This window comes from Canis lupus, chromosome X (genome assembly GCF_003254725.2).
Source record: "Canis lupus dingo isolate Sandy chromosome X, ASM325472v2, whole genome shotgun sequence".
NCBI lineage: Eukaryota > Metazoa > Chordata > Mammalia > Carnivora > Canidae > Canis > Canis lupus.
The window spans coordinates 107,626,727-107,640,283 of record NC_064281.1 but is presented as its reverse complement, the minus strand read 5'-3'; the positions used below and the strand labels follow the sequence as shown (position 1 = coordinate 107,640,283).

Here is a 13,557-nt window from a genome sequence, read left to right as displayed (position 1 = left end):
TACCCAGGCATCCCACATCTTTTTATTTTTAATAAAATGTTACCTATTTTGGCTCAAGTTTCACTCTTCATTCTTTTTTTTAAAGATTTTATTTCTTTATTTAAGAGAGAGAGAGAGACAGAAAGGAGAAGGCAGAGGGAGAAGGAGAAGCAGACTTCCCCCTGAGCAGAGAGCCCGATGCAGGGCTCAATCCTAGGACCCTGAGATCATGACCTGAGCTGAAGACAGACGCTTCACCCATGTAGCCCTCCAGGCGCTCCTACACTTTTCATTCTTTTCTCCACCTTCCCTCATAAGAGATGATTATTTTTGTACATTGTTGTTTGTAAGTCATGGCTTTAGGATACGGAGAGCCTTTGAGAGTTTTTGAGCAGGAGTATTGCACTATCAAAGAGGTTTTTCTGGAAGATCAACCAGACCATGCTCTGCCAGAGAATCCATTAGGATGAGAGGATGCAGGTGGGAAAGCCAGTGAGTGGGGAGGCTGGTTCAGTGGCTCAGGGTGCATAGTGCCAAGCTCTGCAGTTGAGTGAGAAACCCGTTCTCTGTTTACTCCTGTTGTCATGTGAAGCCTGTCGCTCTTTGTATCACCATGACCTCTAGTCTCCCAATGGCCCATCCTATTCCCCCAGTTCCTCAGCTCCTTTCTCTCCTCACTTGCTTCCCTAGTCAACCTACACTCCATGGTTAGTCATTCAGCCACATGCTTGCTACAGTCCTGGAATTCTTTGCTCTCCTGACATTTGACCATACTGACCCCAACTTCCAATCTTCATACTAATAGAAGTGCTTTGAGGTGGTAGCCTGGCTTTTCTCATTTAACTTTAGTGGTTATAGTAATGTGCTATAGCCATTGTCTAAAATGAGGCAGATTTTCATCTGGGTGACCTCAGTGGGCTCAAGCCTGTTTTGGGCAAGGCTGGGTTCCTGAAATGACCTAGGCTTTATTCTGGATCGGGAAATGTAAGTGATACCTCAATAATACTATCAGATTTGTTTGTCTGTAAAGTACAGTTCTTAAAAAATATTTATTTGAGATAGTGAGAGACAGCATGAGCAGGGGTGAGAGGGAGAAGCAGGCTTCTCACTGAGCAGGGAGCCTGATGTGAGGCTTGATCCCAGGAGCCTGGGATCATGACCTGAGCTGAAGGCAGATGCTCAACTGACTGAGCCACCCAGATGCCCCTGTAAAGTACAGTTTTGATGAGCAATTGTGAAAATTGTCAAAATGACATAGAAAAACGTATTCAGATAGGTCTGACTTGGGACTTTCATTTATCAACAAGTGGATTTTATATTTCTTCCTATGACACAGCTTTGGCCAGGGTCAAAAGTCAATGAAAACTTTTTTTTAAAGATCTTATTTACTTATTCATAAACACACACACACACACACACACACACACACACACACACAGAGGCAGAGGGAGAAGCAGGCACCATACAGAGAGCCTGACGTGGGACTCGATCCTGGGTCTCCAGGATCACGCCCTGGGCTGCAGGCAGCACTAAACCGCTGCACCACCAGGGCTGCCCTGATTGAGTATATTTATTTTGCTTCTAAGTATAATTACATCAAACCAAACAGTTGGAGGTCAAATCCTTGTTATAGAACTATTGATAGACAAAACAACATGAATGAATCTCAAAATGATGATGCTGAGTGAAAAAAAAAAAACAGAGAAAAGGAAGTACCACACTGTATGCTTCCATTTATATAGGATTTTAGAAAATGTGAACTAATCTGCAGGGGCTGAAAGCAGATTGGAAGGGAAGGTAGGGAAGAAGGGACATCTTTGGGGGTGATGGAAAGTTTTACTTGCATTGTGTTTGATTGTATTGCAGGTGTATATGTCAAATTTAATTAAATTGGACATCTTAAATAGGTGCATAATAATATGCATCAATTATATTTCAGTAAAAGAAATCAGCAAGGAAAAATTTTTGTTTTAAGACATAAGAGTTTATTCGTTCATTCATGCATTCCTCCAGCATTTTTAATTTTATTTATCTTTAAAGATTTTATTTATTTATTCATGAGAGACACACAGAGAGAGGGGCAGAGACACAGGCAGAGGGAGAAGCAGGCTCCATGCAGGGAGCCCGACGTGGGTCTCGATCCAGGGACTCCAGGATCATGCCCTGGGCCAAAGGCAGGCGTTAAACCGCTGAGCCACCCAGGGATCCCTCCTTCAGCATTTTTTAAAAAAGATTTTATTTATTTGAGAGAGAGCAGGAGCAGGGAGAGGGGAGAGGGAGAAGGGGGAGGGATGGAGGGAGAAAGAGAAGCAGACTCCTGACTGAGCAGGGAGCCTGACCCTAGGCTCTATCTCAGGACCCCAGGATCATGACCTGAGCCAAAGGCAGACAACCAATTGAGCTACTCAGATACCCCTCATTCAGCATTGTAGAATATCTACTATGTACCTGATCCTGCTGGGAACAGTGTTAAACAAAACAAACAAGACGTCTACTCTAGGGAGGTTACATTCTGGTGGAGGAGACATATCAACAAGTAAATAGTAACGTGATAAGTGTTAGGAACATGGCAAGAAGAGGAAGCTTTGAAAACATTTAGCAGGATTATCTAAGCTGATCATTTGGTAGTAGATGTCTAGAGCTGTGTTGAGAAGGATTCGGAAGCTTAGCAGGATCCCCTACTTGAGGAGGGGCAGTGACTGATGGGGAGGAGCATGCATTTGCCAGTTTAAGGCTATGCTGTTCTCATTGGTCTTCTTACAAGTTTCCCAATAGTATGACTATTTCAACTGGTTGTGAAAAGATCTCTTGTTTTAGACCAGGTTTGTTTTTTTTCAGAGCAGCATTTTTAAAAAAGGATTTTATTTATTTATTTGAGAAAGAGAGAGAGACAGCAAGAGAGAGTACAAGTGGGGGGTGGGTGGGGAGAGGGACGGAGAAGCAGACTCCCCACTGAGCAGGGAGCCCGACATGGGGCTCAATCCCAGGACCCTGGGATCATGACCCGAGCTGAAGGCAGATGCTTAACCAACTGAGCCACCCAGGCGCCCCTAGAGCACCATTTTTAACGCAAAGTGTTTCTTGTTGGGGAAGCATCAACTTTCCAGACTATAGTATAGACAGAGGACAAGTGCTCTTTTGTTCTCAAAAGTTCTGTTTTCAAGTGTTTTATACCCTCTCATAGGACTGTGTCAGAGCCTTTGCTAGGGGTACTGCAGCTGGATTGTGTAGTGGAACCAGGTCCAGAAAAAGAATTGCTAAAGAATGCAAGTAAACAGGATGTCAGATGTTATCCTTAGCCTATTTCCCTAAACATAGCTTTTTGGCTGCAAAGTAAAATGCCATTCTTCTAGCTTCTGCTTGTACACAGTGATGGCTGACAGCAGGCACCGTCTTCATTTGCTTGGCACGTTATCACCATGCAATTCAACGTGTTTTACAAGGGATGATCATGACACACCATCTCTGTGAGACAGTATGAGGACATCCGGCCATTTCTTGGAAGAATTTTCTCAGCCTACCTTCTTCATGAGCCTCAGATCTATGTGACCTAAGAGCCAGTTGGCATCTTCCTCCTGACAGCAGCCAGATTTTCACTGGGGCTAGACTATTTATTGACAGTGTTTCCCCAGACTGGCCCATGAGTGTCTCATTGCCAAAGTCCCCTGTGTTTTCCAAGAGCACTTGCTTCATTCTCTCTCCTCCCTCCCCAGCATCCTCCTCACTTCCTTCCCTTACAGCTTCTTGCACTGTTGGGTTTTTTTTTTGGGGGGGGGGGCTGTGTTTATGTGTGTTTCTTCTTCTTTTTTTTTTAACCCTGGTAAGTTAGCTTTGCAGGCTTGGAAAACAAAATCCAGCATTATCCAAAGATTTTTATTCTTTCTATTTCTACATCTTTTAAGTGTGATCTCTGTGGCTTTAAGATCCTGTAATTGGAGTGGGGTCGCGTTATCTAAGAAAGTCGTTGAAACGCTTTGCTCTGCAAGCCCCAGAAGAGAACTTATAAAAACGGAAGGCAGTAGCAGATGCAATTACGGATGTGGCTTAGTCCTTGCAGCTGCCCTGGGGAGCTGTGCAGAGCATACAGTCCTCAGCGATGAATCCAGAAGAGCGAATCGTGACATGGCTTATATCCTTGGGAGTTTTAGATTCCCCCAAAAAGACCATCTGTGATCCAGAGGAGTTCTTGAAGTCCTCGCTGAAAAATGGGGTAGTGCTGTGCAAACTGATCAACAGACTTAGGCCTGGCTCTCTAGAAAAGGTAAGGGAAATGGGCATTCTCTTTAGGATTGCTTACCACCAGAGAGCAGCAATAATGTAACCCTTGAGATGTTCTGTTGCCTGGATCATGGGACTCTGCCACTTGAATCTCTTCCTAGGAGTTTGGCATTCTGTCTTGTTTTTGTAGTTTGAAAAGCTCAGAAAATGAAAGGTTATCCGTTAGCACTTGGCCCCCAAATATAGTAAAATCATGATACAATGTTGGTGCCAGGGGACAAGGAGAAAATACTCGTATCATTTGCTCTGTCATAGAGATATGTGTTATTACTCTCTGTGTACCAAGGGCATATTTTGAACTTGGGGTATATATGAATTGGTGTAATAACGGGATGATTTATAATAGATATTGATGGTGTTTATTGACAGTTTGACTAAAATCAATGTTGATTTGCTTCTCAAAGAAATAAAATATCCTTTGAAACAGAGGCAACCAGAAGAAATAATCCAAAATGTCAGAAAAGGTTTGTTAAAACAATAGAAACCAGATATATGTTTTGTATGCAACATGTGTTCAAAGTGAAACTAACCTTACTCTCTTTTAAAAAGCCAAAAGTTTTAATTGTTGGAAATCCATATTCACAAGGATAGATAATTTCTAAAGTAGGCACTTTAAGTTTAAAGGTTGAATCCTACAGCTTTCTTAAGGTTAGCAGGGGACGTGACTATGAGCATAACGTGAGTGCTTTTGCCTTCTTGTACTGGTTGGTATTTTTATTGAGCAAATTGGTTTACTTATAATTTCTCTGAAACTTGAAAAACAGTGCTGAAGTGGTAGTGCAACATGCAGAACTGTAACCAAATGTAACAAACAGTAAATGGGAGGATAGAGTGTTAATAAATTATCATGGGGAGGAGGGAGCAAGAAAATAACTTAAAAGCAAGAACCAAGGTCAAAACACAGCCTGGATGTAATTTGCTGTCTCCGCACTTTGGCTGAAGGCTAAAAAATAGTTTGTCAGTAGAGATAGGTGGTTTGGGACTGGAAGTTTGGTGACATTTGAAACAGACCGACCGTTTAGACTTTTACATCACTTCCTCCAGTGGTTATTTCTCTTCCTGGATTGACAGCAATGTGGCCCCTGCCTTAAAAAGCTTACCTATCTAGTTATCAGAAAATGAGGACTATGGTGTATGCTTGGCATGCGATAACAGGGTTCAAGTGACATTTGGCTATGTTTTTCTAGTACTGTTTGGAGCCCCAAACCGAAGCTGACTGCCTCAACAACATCAGTGACTTCCTGAAAGGATGTGCAGCCCTTCAAGTGGAGGTAAGCCCACCCGGGATGCCTTGCCTTGCTAGTGAAAATGGTGTTGTACTAAAAGTACTGGGTTGTTTCTGACTGTTACACAGGGGTAGCATTTTATGGAGATCATGGTTAAGATTGGTGGTCTCCAGTGGTGGCTGGTTAGTTTGTCTTTTCCAGAAACCAGTTCCAAAACAAAATGAAACAAAACAAAATCAAAACTCAGAATATGCTATTTTTTAATACAGCATCCGTGCCCTGAAAGCAGGCTTCCAGTGACAAAGGCTGTGTAATGTGCCTCCCTCCTGGGAGGAACCAAAAGCAGGCCATTGGCCGCTCTAGGGGGTCATAGTAATCCCCCCCCTCCGAGTTGGGAAGAGATGAAAGTATACTGTCACTTTTTTCCTATTAACACTTTAGAACAGAGGCCATGAAAAGCCAAGAGAGCCTGGCCCTGTGGTAGAAATTGTATATTAACTTACATTGCACTATTTTATATCATATAGATCCTTACAGTATATTTGGGGGTATTGCTGCAAAGGAGGTGATACTTTTGTCTGAGTGTCCAATTATGTAACTTCTTTGTTCCTCAGTGTGTGTGTGTGTGTGTGTGTGTGTGTGTGTGTATTACATCTTTATTTGCAGAAGCAAAATCATGGAAACAACATCCATAACTAGCAATGGGAGAATAGTCAAATAAATTATAGTACATTCAAATGATGCTGAAGTCTTATACATTCATTTAAAAAAGATTGTAGGTTTTTAAAATGGAAGTATAGTTATATTGATATTAATATTAGTTGATATTAATATTAACTAATATTATATTAGTTTTAGATGTACAATGTGTGATTCAACATTCTATACATTACACAGTGCCCACCATAGTAAGTGTAGCTACCATTTGTCACCATACAATGTTACTTCAATATTATTCTTTAAAGATTTATTTATTTATTTATTTATTTATTTATTTATTTATAGAATGCGTGGGGGAGGGGCAGGGGAGAGAGAGAATCCTGAAGCAGACTCTCCTCCAAATGTGGAGCCCACTGCGGGGCTTTGTGTGGGTGGGGTTGGACACGAGGCTTGATGCCAGGACTTGGAGATCATGACCTGAGCCAAAATCAAGGGTCGGCCACCTAACCAACTGAGCCACCCAGGCGACCCTACAATATTATTGACTGTATTCCCTCTGTTTTATTTGTCATCCCCATGACTTACTTATTGTAACATTGGAGGTTTGTGCCTATTAGTCGCCTTCATCTATTTCATCCATCCTCTCAGTCCCCTTCTTTCTGGCAACCACCAGTGTGTTCTGTTTCTATGAGTCTGTTTCTATTTCATTTTGTTTTGTTTTTTAGATTCCACACATGAGTGAAATGGTATGGTAATGGCCTTTCTTTGTCTGACTTACTTCACTTAGCATAATACCCCATCCATGTTGTCCCAAATGGCAAGATTTCATTCATTTTTTTTATATGATTGAGTGCATGTATACCATATTTGTGTCTGTTCATCTCTGAATGGATGCTTGGGTGGCTTCCATATCTTAGCTATTGCAAATAATGCTTTAATAACCATACAGATGCATATTTTTTAAGGATTTTATTTATTTATTCATGAGACATACACACATACACACAGAGAGGAGAGAGAGAGAGAGAGAGAGAGAGAGAGAGAAGCAGAGACACAGGCAGAGGGAGAAGCAGGCTCCATGCAGGGAGCCTGATGCGGGACTCGATCCCGGGACTCTAGGATCATGCCCCCGGCCGAAGGCAGGCTCTAAACCACTGGGCCACCCAGGCGGCCCTACATATTTTTTTAATTCATGTTTTTGTTTTCTTTGGCTATTTGCCTCAGTGTTTTGATCTGTAAAATGGACACAACAATTGCTACCTCATGGGGTTGTTTTAAGGTCACATGAGATACTATATAATAATTTAGAGGAAGGAGCTTCAACCTGAAAAAGTTCTATGAGATAATGTATGTACCGTGCTCAGCTAAGAACCAGGGGCATAAGAAGTGTAGACCTGTTTTAGCAGTATAATTTGTGAAAAAGTATTGGTAGTGGGTTGATGATAGACTCCAATGCTAGGTTGCTTGGGTTCAAAGCTCAGTTCTCTCTCATTAGTAGCTTTGTGACCTTGGGCATGTTCTTTGACTGCCTCAGTCTCCCCACCTATAAAATGAGAATAATAGCAGCACCTATCTCATAGGATCAATATGTCAATTAATTCATGTCCCCAGAAGAGTGCCTGGCACATAGTAAGTATTCTCCAAGTATTAGCTATTATTATTAGTAGTAATACAAGTTGCTTTGCCCCAGATTAATTTGGCTTGCTTCAGAATTTTTCCTAAAGTTATCCACAGCATTAGGCTATAGTTGTCTCAGATTATTTTATTCTAGGTGTCCCTATTGCCCATAGTTAGCTGTGTGTCTGCAAGGGCACATGTGTGTGTATATGGCTTTTGAGGTAGGTGTAGCCTGAAACTTCTCTATATATCTTATAGAATAATGTCTACTGTGGTACAGATCATGGTATTTTCTTCTTTATTTGACAAATAAAAAACATGGTGAGATTGCCAGTGATTTCTGCACTGATAGCTGCCAGAAGATATCCTGAACTTCTTTGCAGTTCTAAGAATACTAGGTGATATAGAAACACCTTCTGGGTCTGGCATTGTGGGATAATGAGTCGTTTCACAAAAGTGGATTTTTCTGATAACTAATGCTTACTCCTTTAAGTACCAGTGCTTAAAATATTTTCACCCACTTTGGGGCACCTGGGTGGCTCAGTCGGGTAAGTGTCTGCCTTTGGCTCAGGTAATGATCTCAGTGTCCTGGGATCGAGCCCTGAGTCAGGCTCCCTGCTCAGCAGAGAGCCTGCTTCTCCCTCTCCTTCTTAAAAAAAAAAATTCATCCACTTTGGATAAAAATCTTTCTGAAAAGTATATGCTAATTTTCATTCTTTTTAAAAAAATATTTTTATTTATTTATTTGAAAGAAAGCACAAGCAGGGGCAGAGGCAGAGGGAGAGGGAAAAGCAGACTCCCTGCAGAACAGGGTGCCCTACTTGGGGCTTGAACCCAAGAGCCTGGGATCATGACCTGAGCCGAAGGCAGACTCCAAACCAACTAAATCACCCAGGTGCCCCTAATTTTCGTTTCTTAAATGAAAGGCATTGGGCATATTTTTGTCTCTCTTTGATCATAAAGGCTGGCCTGAACATTGTATGGGTATTGAAATAAGGCAATAACTGGCACCACAGCTAAGCACATAACTTTCTCTAGTTTGACAGACTTGAGCTAGAGTCTTGGCTTGGTGGGTTACTGACTGTGGACTCTGGGAAAAGTTACTTTGCCCCTCTATTTTCCAGTTTCTTCATCTGCATAATGGAGACAATAATATCTACTGCATAGAATTGTTTTAGGGATCAAATGAGATAGTGCTGAGCTGGGGGGCACTGACCATCCAGTCTCACGCTCCCAGGTAGCTAGGACACAGACCAAGACACAAATATTTACAAAGTTTTTCAAATTCATTTTTTAAATTGAATATATTTGACATATGATGTGGAAGTAGAAGGTGTACACCATGTTACTTTCTATATTTATATATTATAATATGATTGCTGTTGCAGTGATACTTATCACATCACATAATACTAGTACAGTATTGTTGTCTATATTCATATTATGCCATGGCATTAGATCACTGTTGCTTACTTAGTACTCATTGCAAGTTTGTGACCTTGAACAATATCAATGTTTATCTCCCCATCTCCCCATCCCATGGTAATCACCATTTCACTCTGCTTTTTTTTCAAGTTTGACTTTTTAAAGATTTTATTTATTTATTTGAGACAGACAGAGAGAAAGAGAGCAAGAGCACAAATTGGGTGAGGGATAGAGGGAGAGGGAGAGAGAGAATCCCAAGCAGACTCCCCACTGAGCATGGAGCTTGAGACTCTGAGATCATGACCTGAACCAAACCAAGAGTCAGATGTTTGTGCCACCCAGGTGCCCCCAGAACACACCATTATTTGTCTAAAGAAAGAGTGCCAGATTGAAAAGGGTCAGTTGGGAAATGTAGAAAAATGAAGCCAGAGATGGGGCGGGCAGCATAGTGACATCTTGAGTACTGGCTATCGGGCACAGTGGCTCCATTAAAGAGCTGCTGCCTTTTGAACCTCTGGGTGGCCTGTGGGCCTCTCCAAGGGACTTTCATCTTTGTGTTTTCATATGGCTGTAGTGTCCTTGGGTCTCTAGAAGATCACTTAGCTAGTAACTGGTTGAGGAGGTCTGCTGAGACATCTAAGAAACAAAGCACTCTCTAAAGCACCTCCCCAACTTTGATAATATCTTTTGAAACACACAAGTTTCTTAAATTTGATGAAGTCAAACTGATCTATTTTTGTTGTTGTTGCTTGTCTTTTGGGTATCATGTCTAAAAAATCATTGTCTAATGCAAGATCATGAAGATTTATACTTAGGTTTTCTTGTGAGAGTGTTATAGTTTTAGCTCTTACAGTTAGGTCCTTGATTCATTTTTACTTAATTTTTGTATATGGTGTGAGGTAGAATTTCAGGTTCATTTTCTCTTTTTAAAATATTTTATTTATTTATTTGAGAGAGAGAGATAACAAGTGGGAGGAAGGGCAGAAGGACAAACAGACTCTCTGCTGAGCAGGGAGCCTGACTCAGGGCTTCATCTCAAGACCCTGAGATCATGACCTGAGCCAAAGTCAGATGCTTAACCAACTGAGCCACCAGGCAACACCCCCCAATTCATTCTCTTAAACATTATTTGTTGAAAAGACTATTCTTTCCCCCACTCAATCAATTAATGTAGCTGTGTAGTAAGTTTTCAAATCAGAAAGCATGAATCTTCCAAATTTGTTCTTCATTTTCAAAATCATTTTGGCTCAACTGGATCCTTTGTGTACCCATATGGATTTTAGGATCAGCCTGTCCATTTCCACAAAAAACAAAAAACAAAAAACAAAAACCCAACCCAGCTGGTATTTTGATAGGGATCGTGTTCAGTTGGTAGATGGCTTAGGGGAGTATTTCCATCCTAACAATATTAAGTCTTCTGATCCATGAACACAGGATGTCTTTCTACTTATTTGGGTCTTTTAAAATTTGATTCAATAGGGTACCTAGGTGGCTCAGTCCATTTAGTGTCTGCCTTCGGCTCAGGTCATAATCCCAGGGTCCTGGGATGGAGCCCCGAGTTAGGCTCCCTGCTCAGTGGAAAGCCTGTTTCTCCCTCTCCCTTTATCCTTCCTTCCCCCTGCCTGTGCTTTCTCTCTCTCAAATAAATAAATAAATTATTTTAAAAAATTTCATTCAACAGTGTTTTGTAGTTTCTAGTGTGTACATCTTATACTTCCTTGATTCAGTCTATTCCAAAGAATTTTATTCCTTTTGATACTATTGTAAATGGAATTGTTTTCTTAATTTCATGTTTGGATTGTTCACTGCAAGTATATAGATATAGCTGATGTTTGCATATTAGTCTTGTATCCTTCAAGTTTGCTGAACTTATTCACTAATTCTAATAGTTTTTTTTAAATCTTTGTGGTTTTCTTGTATAAGATCATGTCATCTGTGCATATAGTTTTACTTCTTCCTTTCCAATCTAGATGCCTTTTATTTCATTTTCTTGCCTACTTTGCCTGGTTGAAACCTTCAGTACAATGTTGAATAGAAGAGATTAAAGTGGACATCCTAGTGTTGTTTTTAATCTTAGGGGGAAGTTTTTAGTTTTAAGTAGGATGTTAACTGTGAATTTTTCATAGATAGCCTTTATCAAATTGAAGGAATTCCCTTCTATTCCTAGTTTTTTGAGTTTTTCTATCATGAAAGGAGGCTGGATTTTGTCAAATGCTTTCTCTGTATCTGTTAAGAGAACCATTGGTTTTTTGTCCATATCTTGATATGTTGCATTAGTTTGATTTTCATATGTTAGCTCAATCTTGCATTGCTGGGATAAATCCCAGCGGGTCTTACTGTAGTATGAGATGTGTACCTAGAGATAGATTTGTGTACATCTGTGATTATTCTTGAGGCATTTTTCTTCATGGAAATGGAATTTCTGTGTCAAAATTTGATAGATATTCTCAAATCCTCTACAAAAATGCTATATGAAGCTATACTCCCACCAGTAGAGTAGGAAGTGCCTTCTTCCTCATGTCCCTGGCAGCACTGGATATTATGTATCTTTCAGGTTTGCTAAAAGGTTGGGTGAAAATGGTATTTCGTTTACTGCTGTAATTTGAGGTTCATGATTCCAGTGAATTTGGACATCTGCTGACCCCTTTATGGTCCATTTGTATTTCCTCTTCTGTGAACCAACTCTCTTTTTTATTTGTTTACAGAATGGAGAAGGCAGGGAGGACACTCAGGCCTCAAGAGAAAATCTAGAACACATGGAGAAACCGTTATGTCTAGGTAGAGTGTCACTAATTTGACCAGGAAGTCCTCTGACAACACTAGCAATGGTAGCAATGGTAGTTTTGTTTTCATTCTGCCTTTCAACTTGGAAGGAGGAGGGGCAGACACATTTCTTCTGATCAATTGAGAGTGGCTTGGGTGAGATACTTCTTTGACTATACTGTTCTGGCTGCAGCCTTCATGCTCTCCCCCTGGCCTCATGACCAGCTGTTACTCCTGTTTTGTCCCCTGCCACCTTTACCACAAACCCATGGCCAGGGATACTTATCTCCTGTTCTACTCCTGGACCAAGCCTACTTTTATAAAAAGATGTTTTGTTCATGAAGGATTTGATTGAATGTATATGAGGCTCAATTAGTGCTTCTCTCTCTCTCTCTTTTTCCTTCCCTCCCTTCTTTTTTCTCTCTCTCCTTCTCTTTCCAGTACCAGCTGGTCTCAGTATGGCTTTTCTTTGCCCCCACCCCCTCACAGCCTCCTGTCTCCCTGAGTCACTCCATCTGCCTTGTCACTGGAACAGTACGAGTGCCATCCCCAAAGTGAGGCCTGTGGGATGGACAATTTGCCATTTCCCAGGGAATGCTCTGCAGGGAAGCAGTTTTGGAAGGAAGGCAGATCTACTAATGACCAAAAGTCAAGACTAAATCTTCCATAAGAGAACCCCAGCTCTAGGAGAACAGAAGCCTCTTGGAGGAGTGAGGCATGAGGTCAGGAAACTAACCAGTACCTGTCATGGGTATCAAGGCCAAGTCTGCCACCTGTATGAAGTCAGAGACCCCATTCCCTGGGCCTGGGTTGACTCACGTGTGAAAGAGGAGACTAGAATAGGGATTGGTAATATCTAACTTTTGGACACTCTGTTTTTAACTGGCCCAATTCCATGAGTTTCTGCTGGGCAGAGCTTTGTATATCTAGCTGCTCAATTTGTGCTAGTGGGAAGACTAAAGAGGATTTTGGTAAGTTTTTTTGTTTGTTTGTTTTTGTTTTTCCCTGCTGAGCAAATGTGACACTCCTAACAGAATTTCCGTGAGTTACATTAGCTGACACCCAGGGCTCTGGCCATCCTAATCTTTTACCAACTGCACTGTATTTCTGTAAAAACCAGACTTCAAGTAAGGCGGTAAATATCAAGAACCTTTTTAAGCTTATAACAGGCTCACTTGACTTGGGTCCTGTTGTGAGAACCCAGGAAGGGCATCCAGGATAGTTAGGGAAGGGACGGATGTGGAGGGCCACCGGAGAGCGCTACCTTTCTCACTGTCTTGGCGGCTCAGCACAGAGCTGGGGGGTTCCAAGTTGCGTCGGGGAGTGGCAGGAGGAAGCGGGCCGCTGGGAAGGGCTAGTCCGTGAGGCCGGGATTCCCGCCTGAGGGTCTGGCAGTGGCCCGCGGCAGGCCAGGAGCCAGCGGCCCGGGGCTCGGCTGGAGCCGGCGACAGCAGCATGCGCAGTGTGGCCGCCGCCGCTCCACCACGGTTTCTGCCGCTGCCACGGCTACCCGGACGGCGGCGGCGGTGGCGGCTGCTGCTCTGCCCTGCCGCTGTCACTTCCAGTTCCTACTTCGGCGATCCAGGTCCGGGTCACCGCTTCCCCACCG

General features: G+C 42.0%; 1 protein-coding gene across 3 annotated transcripts in view; it reads left to right on the top strand.

Moving 5' to 3' along the window:
* Positions 1 to 3,704: 3,704 nt before the first annotated feature.
* Positions 3,705 to 13,557, top strand: part of ARHGEF6 (Rac/Cdc42 guanine nucleotide exchange factor 6) — a 101,106-nt gene continuing 91,253 nt past the window's right edge. Inside the window, exons 1-2 of one of the 3 annotated variants that reach the window (XM_025460895.3) lie at positions 3,705 to 4,240; positions 5,445 to 5,528. In XM_025460895.3, the coding sequence (XP_025316680.1) occupies positions 4,076 to 4,240; positions 5,445 to 5,528 (249 nt within the window). In that variant the 5' untranslated portion in view covers positions 3,705 to 4,075. The remainder of the gene's footprint in view (positions 4,241 to 5,444; positions 5,529 to 13,557) is intronic. The other 2 variants (XM_049107390.1, XM_025460899.3) reach the window with 2 other exon arrangements.